This window comes from Chlorocebus sabaeus, chromosome X, assembly GCF_047675955.1.
Source record: "Chlorocebus sabaeus isolate Y175 chromosome X, mChlSab1.0.hap1, whole genome shotgun sequence".
Lineage (NCBI taxonomy): Eukaryota > Metazoa > Chordata > Mammalia > Primates > Cercopithecidae > Chlorocebus > Chlorocebus sabaeus.
In genome coordinates, this window is record NC_132933.1 from 74,069,369 (window position 1) to 74,088,598 (window position 19,230).

General features: G+C 37.7%; 1 protein-coding gene across 2 annotated transcripts; it reads right to left on the reverse strand.

Annotated features, from left to right (window-relative positions):
* Positions 1–982: 982 nt before the first annotated feature.
* P2RY10 (P2Y receptor family member 10) lies at positions 983–18,745 on the reverse strand. 2 transcript variants are annotated; one of them, XM_007992151.3, is made up of 3 exons: positions 18,602–18,745; positions 11,753–11,895; positions 983–3,788 (listed from the first exon to the last, which is right to left on the reverse strand). In XM_007992151.3, exon 3 carries the CDS (start codon positions 3,773–3,775, stop codon positions 2,756–2,758), a length of 1,020 nt encoding a protein of 339 aa, XP_007990342.1. In that variant the 5' UTR covers positions 3,776–3,788; positions 11,753–11,895; positions 18,602–18,745; the 3' UTR covers positions 983–2,755. The 2 variants fall into 2 exon arrangements, with proteins under 2 accessions (XP_007990342.1, XP_007990341.1); XM_007992150.3 differs by lacking the exon at positions 11,753–11,895.
* Positions 18,746–19,230: the final 485 nt, after the last annotated feature.

Genomic DNA, 19,230 nt, shown 5'->3' on the forward strand with positions numbered 1-19,230 from the left:
CAATCTCAGCTAACTGCAACCTCCATGTCCCGGGTTCAAGTGATTCTCCTGCCTCAACCTCCCAAGTAGCTGGGACTACAGGTGCGCACCACCATGTCCGGCTAACCAATAACACTCTAAGCTATTTTAAAATGTAAAGAGAAACAGCATATCCGGTCATGCATAAATGGTATTTAAGGTCATATAAATTGCTGCAAAGATTATATTTCCCCCATTTTTGCTGAATTCCTTCCCATTTTTACCAAAACTATCAGAAGTTTAAACAGTCTTTCATCAGTGTTATGAGATACTGAATGGGTTCTATGTGGATTTTGATAAATGCCTTGCAGAGATTTGGGGGCAATGTTTAGCTTCAGTGTTGACTTTTTGAAAAACTAATTCAAGGATGTATGTTTTGACGTCTTGTTTGTCTCAAATTATGTGCCTGTGACAAGCATAGGAATAACTGTTAAAATTGTTGTTTATTGTAATACCTTAAAGCAATTTCACTGATTTCTTGCACTGCTATGTCATCAGCTGAAGCCCTGTCACATTTTCCTTTGGCATTATGTAAGACATCCCCTTTAAAGTTAAAGAACCAATTGTTGATTGCTTGAATGTTTTTATGTTTTTCTCTCTCACCACATTAGAGATTCACATGTCAAAAAAAAACTCAAAGATTCCACTTAAATGGTAGTCAAAATAAAAAGCATGTTGTTTAATTTGCCCACTATTCCATAAATCTTGTGCTTGAAGCACTACCTTTTGTCAACCACTTGAAAGCAGGGAATATGAAGTGTGACTCTTGAGAATTGTGGTTCCATTTCTCCACAGACATAGCAGAATGTGTAGTTCCAAATGGGTTTCTTCCAAAGTCATATCCTCAGAGTAGGACTGTCTATGTAGTCATTCCAATAATGTTGCCATTAACTACAAGCACATCTGAAAACCCTCCTAAGGAAGTGCCATTAGATCCAGATTAATAAAATACAAGGAAAACCAGTTTAATTACTTTGTAAATGCATAACTCTTTATTTTCCCAGTGAGAGATCTTTTTAAAAAATTCTCCTTTTTTTGCTATTCATTCTTCCATAGTCACTCTGTTCAAATGAATACTCTCAGAACTACTACTTCCTTTCTACTCCCTTCACGCCAAATGTCTATACTATTTATATTGCAGACATAAAAGATAAGAGTGATGAAGCAAGCTTCATAAAATTCAACCTGATAAGCTGAGGGATTGTTTGTATTCAAATTCTTTAAAATGGTGCTGAAACAACACCCATAACATTTGAAAAAAATAAGATAAAAAGACTGTCAGAAAGAGGACATATACTTTTCTCATATTTACGATGGATAATACTTTCTGCTTCTAATGCAGATATTGTCAATTATGTTTACAGAAATCTTAAAAGTTTCTAAAAAACAAATTCATTTACAATTTTATATAGTTATATTTAGGAAAAGTGAGCTTAGGTGAACTCCACACAAATTTCCAGGTTTTATAGAATGTTTATCACCCTACAGAGTTTCTTTTTTCACCTACTTATGGGGTTTGTAGGACTTGTATCATGCCTTAAAATATACATTTCTTTTTAGAAATAATGAACTATTTGAGTTTCCTATACTCATTATCATCAGGATTCTCTACCTTGGAACCGTATTAGGACAACACATCTATTTACCACTTAAGACCTTGCAGTCTGAAGCTTGATGTGCCAAACCCACAACCCACAGATTTTTTGGAGAATTCCAGGCAAACCATGTTGAAATGGACTTGATCTCATGTGGTTTAGCTTCAGTGTGTGTCTTCATCATTGAAGGGTAATTTAGTATAGACCTGATAAATGTAACAAAAAGAAGGGAACAACATAAGCATATATGGTGTATTACACTGGACCAATTTTGGCTAACCACTGTTGATCCTGAGGCAAATTGCTTAACCTCTCTGAAGTTCCATTGATTCATTTGTATTGGCAATTTCCACAGGTTTATTAGGAGGGCAAGATGAGATATTATGTGTGCAAGAGTGGGAAGGGGGTGAAAGATAGAAGACTACAAATGTGATGCAGTGTATACTGCTCAGGTAATGGCTGCACCAAAATCTCACAAATCACCACTAAAGAACTTAATGTAACCAAATACCACCTGTACCCCCAACAACTTATGAAAAAAAAGAAACTACCTAACAAAGTGACAACCCAGAGTACAATAGGCACCCAACATATTTTTAAGGAATGATTGAATTTCCATGCCTTTTCTTTAGTAACAGGCTTGTGGTCCTGAAATTTATGTACATGTTGCTTGAATTCTTCACACTGTCTTGCCTGTTAGAAAAATTTATCATTAGAAGGACTAGACATTTTTACTCTCACTCAGAATTTAAGGTCTTTATATGAAAGCTATTTTTTTACATGCTAGGACAAACTCACAAATTTACTGTGCATTATTAACAATAACTTACTTATTGAAAAAAATTTAAGGTAAAAAATTCAACTTTTATTTACATCTGTAAAAACTTGATCTAGGTTTCTTAAATAAGAAAGTGGCTTGAATTTCAAAGAGGAATCTGGTAAATCTATTTTCTCTTCCTCTCTCACATTTTTCACACTCTGCCTTCACCATCACACCCCTGTTGACTGTGAATATCACACAAAAAGTACTTATTTCTGTTCTTCACAAGGTTCAATTAAAGAAATTGGTTTTCAACTCTGGCCTTTGGGAAAAAGACAAGGAATGTAGGTAAACAAAGTCAGAATTAAGAGATATCTTAATTTTAGCCAATCATTGATGAACCACTCTCCTTGCTCATGAGGCGGGAGCGGGTCACAGAACTGCCATGGCGGGAGAGTTGGTCACGAAACTCTGAAGCCATAAAGTAATAAAGAATTGGATCCAGAAGGCAGCAGAGACTTGCAAGGCACAGGCAAAAGGGGTGGAAATACAGTGCAATTCGGACAATGGGACAACTGCTAATGATGGTTTCCTTTACCATGGTGTAAAAAATAAAGTTAATATGATAGGGAGTGAAGCAGATGAAGAAGACTGCAGCACACATGAACACCATCCGCAGTGCTTTCTGCCTCTCACTGATCCCTTGGAAAGCCATTGGTGGCTGTCTCAAGGATATAGTAGTTTTCCAGGTACACCATGCAATGATGATCACGGGGATCACAAATCCTGCAAGCTCAGCAACTGTAATCATCCCGACCAATGCAACTGCATTCATTTGCTTGTATCCAAGATCAGCAAAGCAGGACTTGTTGTTGTTTAAGTCTGTGCTTCTCAGGATGGGAAATGGCAAACAGGCAGTCCCCACAATGATCCAAATGGCAGCACTGATGCCCACATCGTACCTACGCTTCCAGTCTCTGGCCCTGAAGGGCTTGAGGAGAAAAAAGCACCTTTGAAGACTGATGCAGGTCAGGAAACAAATGCTGGCATACATGTTGAGATACTTCAAGTAGAAGCAGAGCAGGCAAAGTCCTCTCTGGAAAGGCCAGTGGTGGCTGATGTAATAGTAAATCCGGAGGGGTAAAGATAGTACGTGAGCAAGGTCAGCCACAGAGAGGTTGATCATGAAAATGATGGCTTTATTTTTCTTGCTGATGAAGCGGCACAGAACCCACAAGGCTGCACTGTTAGCCAGAAGACCAGGAATGAATATGAGGATATAGGTGGTTGCATAAAGGGAGTATTGAAATTTCACATTAGTGACATTACAGTTAATCTCAGCAGTGCTGGTACTGTTGCTACCCATCTTGAATATTTCAGTATATTTGTCAAGGTAAGCCATGGATTTATGGTTCCTGCCCAAAGTAAAACAAAATAAAGAATATAATGGTTAATTAGTCCTTTAGTTAACACCGAGATCTCTCTTGTATACTTGCAGAGGCACAGACTATTAGAATTAGAAGAGACCTGTTTACATATAAAGAATTAGAGGCTCAAGGAAAATACAGTACTGATCCAAAGTCACCCAATGTAACAGTTTAGGAACCATAAAATTGTCCCACAACTGCCCCCCACCCGAGATTCTCTAAGTTGTATTTTGCAGGTAAAAATGTCTTGAAATATTAAATCTTTTATTCTGATCACAGCAAAAGCAGCGTACAATTCGAGTATATTTATTTTGCCTCCAAATTTGTCTTGTCCAAAGCCTTGGTTAGATTAAATACTGCTCACTCCCAATTGCCAGAGTAGAAATTTAGCCTCACATTTTAGGTTCCCATGCCTGTCCTTTGTCTGCCATTTTGCTCATTGGGTCCTGGCTTCTTATTTTGGAACCCAAGCACTTGAAAAATGGTCCTGCCTCCTTAGTCCTGCATTGTCAGTGTCCTGGCTGATTTTCAAGACCTGAGAGTGTGACCTCATTATTCTATCATAATAACTTGTGACTCTAGGTTATCCTGCAGTTTGTCTTTCTCCCTAGGCTTGGGTATCCAAATTTACATAAAAAGTTTTAATAATACATGAATTTAGAAGCTGAAATAGAGTATTTTCCTTTGTATAATCTTGGAGGGGAAAACACCAATTCTACCTCTAAGTAGAATCCTGTACTTGTGTGGCAACATTCACATGGCAAATTATCCAACAGTCACAATGAACACTGCTTTGGACACTAGCAAAACAGGGATTTTGAAACCATTTTTGAAGACAGTTTAAAATGTAATGCTTTCTTTATTCATTAAAGTAATCTTTATGAAGAGATTCCTTCTTTCTTGGACTTCCTTAATCATATTTTATGATTTAGTATGGTTTTTATTATGTGTTATATTAAGGTATAGAGAGAGTAGAGTAATCTTTGGAGATTATCAGAGGCTGGACATGGAATTATGCTGATCGTCTGCAGATAAGAATGGTAAGAGAGCCACAGACTACTCATTTTGCTTTAACTATCTTGTAGAATTTCAGACTGTGGAGGACCTTTGGAAATCATTAAATTCACTCTCCACATAATACAGATAGAAGCAAGGCCCAGAGAGAGGAGTTTATTATGGCCACACAGCTGTTAATGGAAGATCTGAGACTTGAAATGGAACGACAAGGGGCTTTGCCTCCATTCACACCCTTCCCCCCATCTTTGTTCTTCTCCCCATGACAAAGTTCACAAACATACCTTCTGTGCATATTGCAGGAATGTTTACTGTATTTCGAGCTAGAAGTGGAAAAAAACCAATGTACTGAGGTTGTTTCTCAGAAGAGGAAGGGTTTCTGTTGTTTATTGTTTTTATTTTGTTTTGTTTGAGGTAAGTTTACAAAAAACAAAGAAATAACCTGGTTTTAGATTCTCCCCATAAGTAACAGATTGTCTTCCTATGTCATGTTACGTCCTGCTCCAGAAAATAGAGTTGTGCTAACAAAAACAGAATCTCAAGTGATGAATTCACAGATAAAGGAGTGTGGATGTTATAAGCTGCTCTTACTGTAAATTATTCTTTTGCTTTCCCCCCGTTCTATTCCATCTCCCTATTTGTCCTCTTATTTGTGATACGTCTTAAATAGTCATGCAGTCATCTTGCTTATGTATGTGTTACTTAGAATGGAGGGTGGAAGGGACTCTCACAAGTGGAAAGGCAGGAAATAATTATCATGTTGTGACCATCAAGGATGTATCCCAGAATCTGTAATGGAAGTTTTCAAGTGTATTATTTAATTTAATTTAATTTTCACAACTATCCTAAAATGTAGGAACTATTATCACCCTATGATCTAGATGAAAAAACTGAGCTTCACAGGCATTCAGTAAATTGCCTTAAGTAGCAAAGCTAGAAAAAGGGTAAAGATAGGATTTACTATCATTCCTGGCTTGTTCTGAAGCCTATGGTATTTCCACTATGTCACTTTCCTCTCCCTGACTAGGAGGGACTACTTAGTAGAATTCGGCTATCTTAACTATTACTCCACATGCCTTTGCATGTTCATAGCTTAGCTCCCACTTATAAGTGAGAACACCTGGTTTTTGGTTTTCCACTCCTGTGTTACTTCACTTAGAATAATGGCCTCCAGCTCCATCCATGTTGCTACAAAAGACATTATTTCAATTTCACTGTGACATGTGAAGAGCATATTGTGGCAGAACCATTCTAATCCCATAGTAGGAACTTATATAACACTGGAATTCCTCTATTTGGACAGTCAGAATAGAAATAAACATCTGTCCCTACTTATGCCACACTGTTCCCACCCGACCACCTACTTTGATTTTAGTGTTGGCACTGCTTCTACTGTCAACTATTGTCCACACACAGGCTGTGAGAGAGCAAGGAAAGATCCATCAGTGCATTACAATTTCAGGAACTAAGAACCGTTCATAACCATATTCCCCTGCAGTCACACTTCCACTTTTGCACTTAAAAGAAATGGCTGTTTGTTTTAGCTTCACTGGGTGTAGAAAGTTTCACTTACAAAACAGGCACGTTCTGTTCACATCTCCCTGCTAAACAGCAGAGCCCAATTATGCCAGAACAGCAAGCTAGAGGTCAAGTTCACACCTTTTTTTTTCTTTTCTTTTTTTAAATGTGGGTTCTTATGTCTCTGCAATTCACAGTTCATTGTGAGCTTAGAGATTTGCATGGCTTGTTTCCAAAAACTTCTTTTTTGCTTCAGGCTGAAGGGAAGGTAAGAAGGGTTTTTCCCCCCCACCCCAGATCTTCTTAGTGACCATTAGATGTAAAATCCCCATGATGAGGAGAGGCAGAAGGTATTTATTTGGGGTTGAGCAGAAACATAGACTCTCTTGGAGGGAACATTTAGCTTGCTGTGGAATGGAAGGACTAAAATCAGAGTATACTCCTCTCTGTTCCCTCACTCCATCTCTCTCTCTTAATGTCTCTCTCTCTCTCTCTCTCTCTCTCTCTCTCTGTGTGTGTGTGTGTGTGTGTGTGTGTGTGTGTGTGTGTGTGTGTCTTTCTCTTCCTCTCTCTGTCTATCTACGAGTCTGGCTCTATTGTTGCCTATTTGTGGGCAGTTTGCTCCCTTTGTGCTGCCAATTTATCTCCCCTCCAATCTGGACATATTCTTGGTTCCTGTCTCATAGGGATGTGGGATTGGTGATTCATTCCTGAGTCTGTGCTTCCCTTTTCAGTCAGTGCCCTCACTCCCCTCCCAGACACTCAAGCTGGAAATTAGGGAGTAATTCTGACCTTTGCCACTATATTTCCTCCATAGACAATAAAAAACCCAGAAAACCCAGGTAATTCTTCCTTCCATGTAAAATCATCTTTAATCTATCTCCACCTCTACTGTCACCATCCTAATACAGGCCGCTGTCATCAAGGGTGACCTTATTCATTGTCTCATTCATCCTCGCAGGAGTCCTGTGATTATTTCCACATTGCAAACAAGAAAATTGAGACTCAAAGAGGTTAAGTAAGCTGTGCTGACATCACAAAATTCACATGTCTGGTTTCTTTTAACCTCAGTCTGTGGGTCTGAGAGACCTTAACCACCCACTTGATCTATACATCATTACACACTCTCACACTCTGTGCTCTTTCTCTTTGTAGTATCAACATTTGCAATTTGGGTTTTTTTTTTATTTGTTTATTGGTTATTACTCTCACTGTGCTGTTAAGTTCATCAGTGCCACAAAAAGATCTCCTTTGTTCATCACCATATGGACAGGACCTAGCCTAGTAAGCATTCAAAGAACCTATAAAAAGTATAATTGAACTGAACTGCTTACACAGTAGTTCAAAGTTTCTGTTTAGAAGTATTAAGCACAAATTAAAAACCTTGATATATCAACTAATACATTTCTGATGCCTACTATTTCCCTAAAATGTTTTCTTCTGACTTGGGCTGCTCCTATCAATATTCCCTGCACCTATTCTTTTCACCTCAGTAAAGCAATACCTGTAGAGGCCTGAGAAAAGAGAAAATAAATCATTTAGAAATCACAGGTGATCAGACATATCCTATGGGTAGAAACCAGCACAATCCAAGATCTCAGGGTATCATCAATACTATTATCTGGACCTCAGGTAAAGGACAGTTTTATGATTTGCTTTCATAGTTATCTCAACCTTTTATTTTGGTTGGTTGTCATTCTGTGAAGGAAATCAGAAAATGACTTGCTATCCACCTACACATGGGACCTGAAATGGGAGTGAGAAGGCTGCATCATATAGTCACTAAAGCTCTCTACACTTGAAAAGAAAACATAAAGGGAAATAATTCTATTTACTTTTTTCCATGGCTTTTTGAGGACTTTGGCTGCTTTAAAGCCCACACTCAATCAGCATATATTCAATAAGCCTCATCCTATTAACTATTTGCTAGGTTCTATGGAGAATATAGAATCATCCGCAATGATCTGTGTCCCTGAGAAACTTCCTGTCTTTTGAAGGTGAAGGAAATAAAAATATTTTACCCTAAAATATATTTACTTAAAATATTTTGAAATGATTGCCTCAGGGCTCACAGACTGAGGTGGGGAAAATTTGCATCTGCAAAGAATCTCCATTAATGTAGCTATGCCTCTCCCATTCTATGCTTTTCTCAGATCCAGGAGAGACTGAGTCTGACATCTTTAAATGTCGGAAAAGAAACATTTACCATCTATTCTCTCTGACAGAGGTTTCATCTATAACAAGGCTAACTCTGTCACCAAGCCTCTCACTCTCTTCCTCCAATAACTTGTCTTGCCACTAAAAACTGTTTTTGAAAATACTCTGAGTCTACATTTATTCTGTAATTTCAAGATAGTATATAAGCTTTTCTTACCTATTGGGAAATTGAGTCTTCATTCTGAAGGCTCCTGTGTATATACTTTAAATAAATTTGTATTCTTTATCTCATATTAATCCATCTGCCTCATGCCAGTGATTTTGTAGCAAACCTTGAGAAGGCCAAAAGCCTATACCCCCACAGGGGTAACATTTAAAAATCTCTAACATCACAATCAGTGAATAGCAACAATTGAAGTGAATGGCACAGGTGATGAGAATCCCTCATGTTGGCACAGCATCATTCCTATGAATTAAGTAGGAGAGATACCAGTCCTATTTTAGCTGCTAAAGATAATATATAGGATTTAAATAGAACAATGGATAACTCAGGAAAAGTGAGGTAAATTTTAACTTTGTCTGTTCCCTCACCACCATCTTTATTTTTCTCTCCAACCCTGTTCCCGTTTTCTGCCACGATGGAGAGAAAAATAAAGATGGTGGTTGGGGAAGAGATAAAGTTAATCTCACTTTGTCTGAAGTATCCATTGTTCTTTTTAAATCCTAGCAACCTTTCAAAGCTGAGGTCAAGTTCCATCTCTTCAAAAATTCTCCATAAGCATGACCGTTTTTACTGATTATTATCAATATATTTCATCTGAATCTTAACAGTTTGTGATTTCATCCAAGTAGAAGTTCTGCTATGTGGGTGTCCTATACGCTAATGGCAAAGGATGATGGAGTGGAATGGGAAATTCCAGAGAAAAATAATACATGGTTGTTGCCCTCAATAAATTTACAGTCACATGGGATAGCCATAAGTTAACTAACCATAACAGATTTCAGAAACATTTCATGAAAGAGGTAACAAACACATTTCTGTGGAAGCAGAAGTAAAGTCTGCATAGAACAGAAAGACTGGAAGTCAATTTTTTAATAAGTAGTTTGGGGAATGAGTAGGATTTTGGAGAAGAAAAGATGAGAAAGATTTCCAGCGATGGATAAATAACATCCAAGGGTCACAAAATATAAAAATGAATGATATATTGAAAGGAATAATAATAATTCTATCCCAACTGGTGAATAGGAAAACATGGTGGAGAGGGTGGAATGGGAGGTATGAGTCAAGAAAGGTAGTAAAAGGGAAAAGAGACTATAAAGGTAGATGGGATCAGGTCATGAAAGATTTTTAATGCACTTCACGAGGAATCATCGAAGGATTCTGTAAAGAGATGCGATATCACCATACTTGTGTTTTAGAAAGGTCGGGCTGTTGGCGGGGTGTGGTGGCTCACACCTATAAACCCAACACATTAGGATGCCCAGGTGGGCGGATCGCCTGAGCTCAGGAGTTTGAGACCAGCCTGGGTAACATGGCGAAACTTCATCTCTACAAAAAAATATAAAAATTAGTTGGGTGCGGTGGCGCGCCTATGTGGTCCCAGCCACTCGGGAGGCTGAGGTGGGAGGATTGCTTGAGCCAGGGAGGCAGATGTTGCAGTGAGTTGAGATTGCACCACTACACTCCAGCCTGGGTGACAGAGAAAAACCCTGTCTCGAAAATAAATAATACTTTAAAAATGAATAAATAAAAAATAGAAAGGTCACGCTGGCAACCATGTGGAAGATGAATTGAAGAAATGGGACACAGGGAATCCAAATCGCTTTGGGAGTATATAGGAAGACTAACAGTTGAGGTTTGCCTGTGACTGAGGGTTTTTTGGAACATAGTATTTTCAGTGCTAAACCTGTGACAGTCCAAAGCAAAGGGAATAGTTGGTCACCTTATTATATTAGAATTTAAAGTAAAAATCAGAAATGGAATTGAGCAATTTTCAAGACTACTTGAGGAGTCAAAGATGATTTCACTTATAAAACATGTTAAAAAAAAAAAAGATATCACAGTTTTGCACTTTTCCAAAGCAACTTCATATGCAGCAACTAACAGCATTCACTTCTGCTGATAATCTGAATCCATTCACCTATTTCCTATTCCAGTATTTTTCAATGTTGTACTATCTGTCAACCCTCATCAATTCCTAACTCTTCAAATGGTTTTCTTTCTCTAACATAATGACTGAGCTTCACTACAAATTGCGCTATACTAACTTGCACCATACATTTCCAGAAACCTTCAATATCTAAATGCTTCAATTTCTCCTAGTCTCACATAGCATCCCCCCTCACCTTATTTTCTCCTGTGTCTAACCCAGATTAAATAGTTGGCCAAATTATCCACTCTTACACAAGAATACTCAACTTCTTTGTTCTTCATTCTTCTGCTGTACCAGTCTGGCAAGGTCCTAATCCCAGGTTAAGTCCACAACACATTTTCTTTCTTACTATCCAAGTGTCTCAATTATCCCATTAAAATACTAGTGTGTATTTGAAATGGCACAAGTAGAAATTAATGACCTCCAGTCTAAGATTATTTTCCTCTACTCTCATTTTGCATGAACCTGATTAGTATCTTCTCCTATTCTCATGGTGGCTAATCAGCTCCTTTACTATTCTGCTAAAGCTTCTTCCTCTTTCTCCTGCTCCCCATCCTCCACTTTTCTCAGAAGACTATTTGTTTTAGCCCTTAGCTCAAAGAGTAAATTGAGATTATTAGGTGAGAAGAAGTCAGCTTCATCTATTGTCCTTTCCCAACACGCATAATTTTATTTATAGCTGCAATCTTCTTACTTCCCAACACAGCTGTCCTTCCTATTACTCAAGATGAATTATCACACTCTTCTTACCTCCCTCAGGATTCTCTTTCATTGATTGTTCCCTTTCACTCCTAGAAAATCGTGGTTTTCTACACTCTTAGCTAGATCTTTGTCATCAAGTTTCTCCAACTCCCAAAGTAATTTTCTTGTCTACACACCTTATTCTAGCTCTTTGTTGCCTTCCTGCCCTTCTATCCATAGTTGTTTACACCAGTTTTTTTCTTTTCCTCACCCTATATCCATTCCTTAATGCACTTCAAGGTGGAATACATATCCCTACAACCTCACTTCAGTCAGTACTTCTGTGGTTGTGAATTAACCAGAAAGAGGTGAGAATAGAATTCCCAGTGCCTCCAATGCCAGTCTTACAGATGTAATTACTCTTGGTACCTCTAGTTTGAAGTGTTCTGTCCAGGGTACATGCTTCCTATTCCAAAGGTCAGCACCATTAAAAGAGATGCCTTTTCACTTGAAAGAAGGGTCTGTTGGTGAGTGCCAAATCCTGAAGGGAATGACCAGCATAGAGTTTGAATCTAATAAGAAAAGCAGAAAAATCAGCCACCATCTCTGAAATAACAGGATTCACTTACAAAGTGTGTCTCTAAATACTATACAGCCATAAAAAGAATGAGATCATTTCCTTTGCAGGGACATGGATGGAGTTGGAAGTCATTATCCTCAGCAATCTAATGCAGGAATTGAAAACCAAACACCACATGTTCTCACTTATAAATGGGAGCTGAATTATGAGAACACATGGACACATGGTGAGAAACAACAAACATTGGAGTCTGTTGGGGGCTGTTTGGCGAGAGATAGCATCAGGAAGAATAGCTAATGGATGCTGGGCTGAATAATTAGGTGATGGGATGATCTTTTCAGCAAATGACCATGACACATATTTACCTCTGTCACAACCTTGCACATCCTGCACATGTATCCCTAAACTTAAAGTAAAAGTTGAAGAAAAAAAAATGTAAAGAAAAACAAAGATCAAAGTATGTCTCTAAAGATATTCCTGATAATAAAAATGGCACAATGTTGTGACTAAAACTTCATCATATTCCTTTTTTACCTGGAGCCCAACTCAGAGGTCAATACTTCTGTCTCAATATCGCATCTCAACTCCCATTTTTTCCTTACATCAGGCAACCCTACTCTCACTCCCCTCTTCTTCAAACTCCTACTGAATTTGTAGGCTGCACTGTGAGAAGGTAAGACTACAGAGCATAGGCACATATTAACAGAGCCTTAGGCATTTTTGCTTGTAAAGTCTCTCCCATGAACCACTCTCCCAAACAACAGCCATAATCTTTCTCCTTTCTGCTACTGAAGAAAATGTGGTCAAAGCAAGAATAATAAGGTTTTGGTCTAAGAAATCTGAACACCTAAGAGCTTAAAAGCAGGCAATCCAGCTTTCTATTTGAAATCCAACAGGAATCCCTTAAGCTTAATTAGGAATTTGGTCACTGAAAACTTTATTTTATGGAAATAACTAAATGTTTTCTCACAATACAAATGTGTGGCAGGTCTTTAAATGTGATTCATTGGAGCTGAGTCCAAAACCTTACTAGACACTAGTACCATCTACCCCAAAGCAGCTGCTCTTTCCAACCAACTAGTTCAGCGTTGTGGTTTTCACAAAGTTACAGCCAAAGTGAGCTTATATTATTATGGCATCAGAATTTATATTAGTTTTCTAAGTCCCAGTGAAGAAATTTCCACATCCTGTCAGTAACTAGCTAAGTGCTATTCACATGTTACCTCTAATCTTTGTAAGAATTCTGAGTTAATTATTACTATAATCCTTTACAGATTAGAAAATGGAGTCTCAGCAGGAGTAAGTGACTTTCTGCAAGTCAGAGTTATTATGATTTTAACTGTAATAAGGCTTTTCATAAGCACGAAAGTTGAAGTTATTTTTAACTGAATAACTTATTATATGGACAGAAACATATTTTAAAGTGGTATTTCTGTGGATAAGACTGTTTCTCGGAGATAAAAAAAAAGCTATTGTTTTCGGTTCTAGTTCTAGCAGTTTTATGCATACGCACTACGCATATAAGGCAAATTGCCGCCCACAAGGTGTCAGGATAGGGTTATATCAAAACTAACGTTCTTTATGGAGTTGTGCTTATGAATTCAAATTATAACAAATCTGCAGATAGAAGTACTGGAAGAATTTCTTTACAACCGGAATGATCTGAGTAGCACAAGACTTGCTGTAAGATAGAGAAGACTCAAAAGCAGTAGAATTTTTAGAAAAGTGTACTGGATTTGTAGCTAAGATACTTGGATATCGGTAATATTTAAATATTCTTTCTGCTGCTTTGATATGCTCTTTCCCTTCTGTGAGTTTCATTTCCTCATTATTAAAATAATATGACTTAAACTAGATGACCTTTAACTCCCTTCTAGCTCTCATTTGGCATGATTTCATGAGCATTCCCCCTCTGAACCCTGCCCCTAACTAATACCATCACCATTGCGACTGCTGCCACTTATGCAGCTGGTACCAACTCCATAAATCTTCGCTCTCAATCTTCCCCGTCTTTTCACCACTCATCAGTAAGTCACTGGCACCACTAAGTAAACATGTTTATCAAATTTACTTCTCCATTTTATTTGATGCTGAAGCCTGTCTGTGGGCTTGTCATCCTGGGAGGAGAAGAAATAATTAAACAGAAAAAAAGTTGCTGATGGGGGCCCCTCCCACTCTCTAGAGGACAACTTTTAAATGTCATCTGGGAACTTAACTTGCTTTGCCTCATCTTACATTTTTCTTTTATTTTTAACCACTAAATTTCACATGAATTATCCAAAACAATCTGATCTCCATGACCCTGGTGTTCTTCATTCAGCCGCTTACAACCAGAACCAAAGAGTAGTAGCTAGAATTGGAAACTCTGCTGTTTCCTGAATAAATCTATATCAACTCCAAATAAGCCTGTTTGACATCCAAAACACACAAATTTGGACACATTCTGCAAGTATAGACATTTTCCTCTGTTAGGGGAAGTGAAAATTATTTTTATCCTTAAAATGAATTAAAGCAATTAGACCACTACCAAGCAACAACTTAAAGTTTGAATCTGAACTTTTACGCATGAATCTGTATTGGATTTTCAATCATTTAGGAAGGTGGCCTAATTAGATATAATTTTTGCAGTTGTTGCAGCATTTTATGGGTGGAAATAATCATGTTCTTTGGGAAGACCTGGTATCATATCATGTCTCAGTTGTTGGCTCTCTGGCCTGAAACAATTCACTTCATATCCCCGGGCTTCAGTTTCCTCTTTTGTAAAATTAGAATAGTTTCTGCCACATAATTTGTTTTAAACATTAAAGAAAAATGTGTGTGAAAATAATAATCTGAGTAAACAGAAAACCCCCAGAATGGGAGAAAATATTTGCAGACTATGCATCTGACAAAGCACTAGAAACTAGAATCTACAAGGAACGCAAACAAGTCAACAATAGAAAAAGAAATATTCTCGTTATAAAGTGCTCAAAGGACATAAATAGAGATTCCTCAAAAGAAGATATACAAATGGCCAACAACCATGAAAAAATGCTCGACATCACTAATGATCAGATAAATGCAAATTAAATCCAGAATAAAATAGCACCTTACTGCAAATGGCTATTATTAAAAAGTCAAGAAAAATAGATGCTGGTATGTATGTGGATAAAAGAGAATACTTCTACACTGCTGGTGGGAATGTAAATTAATACAATTTCTATAGAAAACAGTATGGAGATTCCTTAAAGAGCTACAAGTAAATCTACCATTTGATACAGCAATCCTACTAATCACAATTGCAAAGATGTGTAATGAATCTATGTGCCAATTGACTAATGAGTGGATAAAGTAAACGTGGTATATATATACTATGGAATACTCCTCTGCCATAAAAAGGATTGTAGTAATGTATTTTGCAGTAACTTGGATGGAGCTGGAGTCCACTATTCTAAGTAAAATAACACAGGAGTGAAAAATAATAATACAAAAAGATGTTCCCAATTATAAGTGACAGATAAGCTACGATTATGCAAAGGTATACAGAGTGATATAATGGAATCTAGAGACTCAGAAGGGGGAGGGTGAGACAGGCTAGGCATAAAAGTATTACACATTGGGTACAATGTTCACTACTCAGGTGATGGGTACACTAAAAATCTCAGAATTTACTGCTATATAATTTATCCATGCAACAGAATAAACACTTGCAGTTCAAGAAAATACTGAAATAAAAATTAAAAAAAAAGAAAATGTGTGTAAAAGTACCTATTTTCATGTCTGATACCCAGTAAGCATTAAATAAATGTGAGTTCATTTCCTCTTTATTTGTACACAGAGTCATCTCCAAGGGCCTTTGGTTGGATCCTATACATTTCTTAATTTAGAAAATCCCCTAAGAAGTGTAGTTGTAGCAGAGGACTAGAATATCTAGAGCAGTAATTTTTAAAGTGAAAGGGTAGAAAATAAGTGTTACTTGAAAAAACATATTCCTTATTATAACAAATATATTTGGAAAACAAAATAAAAAATGTCATTATTGTTTCTACAATAAAAACTGTGAAAGTACAGATCTACAAAATCTTCTTAGCTGTTGGGCATTTAGTACTTGGAAAATGTCAATGTGATGGAGTAGATTTTTCTACAAGTCCAGGGTCTGGTTCCTAGGAAGGCAAGTTCACAGTAACCTTGTAGTGAAATGTTTATGTTTCTCATTGGGAACCTTGGTTTTAAAAGATTGAGAAATGCCAACTGAGTGTCATTGTCACTGTGGAAATCAGATTTCAGAAAGTTTTATCTTTTTTCTTGCATTTTCTCATTTTTTGAAAAGGGAAATTGCTTACAAAGCATTTGTCTGTGGTCTAAAAGTTGAAGCTCTCATGATGACATTACCTGAAAGAAATATAATGCCAATTGGGAAAGGATACTCAGTTCTCTTGGAGATCTGAACTACACTTCCAGAATGTCCTCTCTAGATAGATTTCCCTATTAAGATTCCATTATTCACCACTCCATAATATTTAACTCTTCGTAGGTATCTAACAGTCTAAATCAAATCATTGGATTACTAGGAAGGAAATTAGAAACCATCTATTCCAAGCCCTCTCCCATTATAATAGACAAGATTATTGAGACCCACAGAAATGAAATAACTCACCAAAGGCCACACCAGTCATTGGCAGAACTTGAACTATAACATAGACTTCTGACTCCTTGTGTATTGATATATCTATTTTATCACTCTACCTGTGATGTATATGAATTGATACTAGGAGAAAACTTCCCCACAAAATATACTGATCTGAAGAATAAATAAACCTTTTTGCCAAAAGCTTTTAAAATAAATCATAGACCCCCAGGAAGCGATTGCCATGACTGTGAGAACTTTTAGAAAGTCTCATTTTACTATAAACAGCTCTGTTCTCTTTGCTTGAGCCATTACAGAGAGCTATAGTATAGATAGGCTGACCCCATTTTTTTTTTTTTTTTTTTTTTTTTTTTTTTTTTTTTTTTTTGAGACAGAGTCTTGCTCTGTCTCCCAGGCTGGAGTACAATGGCACAATCTCAGCTCACTGCAACCTCCACCTCTCGGGTTCAAGCAATTCTCCTGCCTCATCCTGCCCAGTAGCTGGGATTATAGGCGCCTGTCACCGCGCCCAGTTAATTTTTGTATTTTTTAGTAGAGATGGGGTTTCGCCATGTTGACCAGGCTGGTCTCGAATTCCTGACCTCAGGTGATCCACCTGTCTCGGCCTCCCAAAGTGCTGGAATTACAACGTGAGCCACCAAGCCCAGCAGGCTGGCCTGTCTTTTGAAACCCCAACTCATTAACTTCAAACTAAAACAACCCAGAAATGTGTTTATTCATTTGGTGTCTTCAGATTTGAGTAGTCTGTACAACTTGAACTCTACAACTTTCCCAGTTGAGCACCAAAATAAACTGCTTTTGGCCAGAGAATCTGTGTTCAACAGGAACTATTGCAAAAACAATTGAACAAAATGTGTGATCTGATTCTGACTATAGTTTACACCATTTTCCACCTCAGCATACCTGCATGTCATCTTCTTTCATAAGTGATTAATTTTACTGTGCTGCAATTGCTAAGAGATAGATTCTCCAATTAATAGACATCATAATGACTCCACACATCCATTTGAACAACTGAAATAAAAATATTCTCACTTTCAGGATTCTTGGAACTGAGCCTACTCCCCTGGAAAGCACAGCCGAATCTGGTATCATTCTATCTGGACTTATCCTGGTTCCAATTGATTTGGCACAGTCTCCCTTCAGGGATTCCTTAGCTGAAAGTCCCCTTTTGATTTAGTTATCTTATCTCAGAAGGACAGAGGTGCTGGTATTCAGAGTAATAGCAATAATAACTGAAAAAATGAGTGCCTCACTCATGGACTCTGCTATCCAGTAAGGCTGAACTTCAGTCAAAAAGTAGTTTTCAAAGGATCAAGGAACCACTCTGACCAGACTCTGAAGTCATCTGGGATATTTTCTCCTTTCCTATGACAGGGTCACAAATAAATTTACAGTATTCTCTGGGAGATGCAAACTGCTGTAGGGGAAAGGGAACATGAATTTAAAGACACAGGTCCTAGACCCACCTATACCACTAACAAGCTGAGTGAACCAAAGTGTCTTCACTGTCTCTCAGTTACCCTGACTGTATTGTGAGGGATTTGGATCTCTACAGGCCCTTTCAGCCCCCAGAATCTATTATCCTACCTTCTACTATTTGTCTCAGTATCTCTGAAAGCTAAATTTTCCAAAACAAGGATTTTATACCTAAAATTTTTTCTTCATTATGCAGCTAGATAAATTATACACCATAAAAAATTAAATTTACTTTTATTGGCTGAATATGTCAAGTTGTCCCAATGAGTCTCACTGAATATACTCTTCTTACCACTTTGTGTCATCTTCTCTGGTCCCACTCTATAAAGAGCGCTCATAAAGAGTGAGCTGCATCATAGACTCCATGCTCCTGGCATAATGAAGAAGACTGATGGCATTAACGTTAACTCTGGACTCTGGTCAAATTCAACGGTAATTATCTTTGCTCCTGTTGTAAGACGTCTGAGATGAGAAACCAGTGACAATTTTAATACAGACACTGGCCCCACATACACCTCTGTTCTGATCTTTATGATCACACCAATCTTCCCACATGAAACCACCAATCCCCAGGTGCTAGGCATTAACTTACCCTGGAGTTTAGCTGGGATAAGCACTCTTGTTTCTTTGCAGGGAGCAAAGGGTAAAAAGCTTTACTCTGGCGGCATGGATCCTGCTGATAACTGACACATTTGTTGTTGAAAGAGGAAGTTGAGTTTATCTGGTGTCTCACCACAGAAACCTTATTTGCACAAATGAAAGGTAAGTCCCTTGAGCAAATGACGTTACTCAAACTTCTTTTTTATTTCATTGGGTGCAGAGAAATTCAAATAGCGGGGAGTCAGAGGCTATGCGTACTAACACAATGGCTGTATAACAGCCTTCCTCACCCTATCTCCTTCCTTGAAAACCAGCATATCTAGATTTTCACTGATTCCAGTAGGTTCCATGGTAAGATGAAATTTTCAGGCAACTCTAAAGATTGTTTACCTAGTAACAGGAAAGCTGCAGCTTGTGCGAGCCTGAGGGGCAAAGGCTGAGGAAACCTAAAAAATACAAGTCAAAATTCAAAACAGTAGAAATATCATAGCTTAAGATGTTCCCTCCGTTTGGAGTGCCCCTCTCCCAACCCCTTTGTCTCGAGACTCACAATTTAACACATAGTTTCATTATTTTTGTGTATTTACTATCCGTTTACTGGACTGCACACTGCTTGAGGGC

Excerpts from the sequence above, each read along its gene's own strand:
- P2RY10 (XM_007992150.3), bottom strand. The coding sequence starts at position 3,775 with ATGGCTTACCTTGACAAATATACTGAAATATTCAAGATGGGTAGCAAC.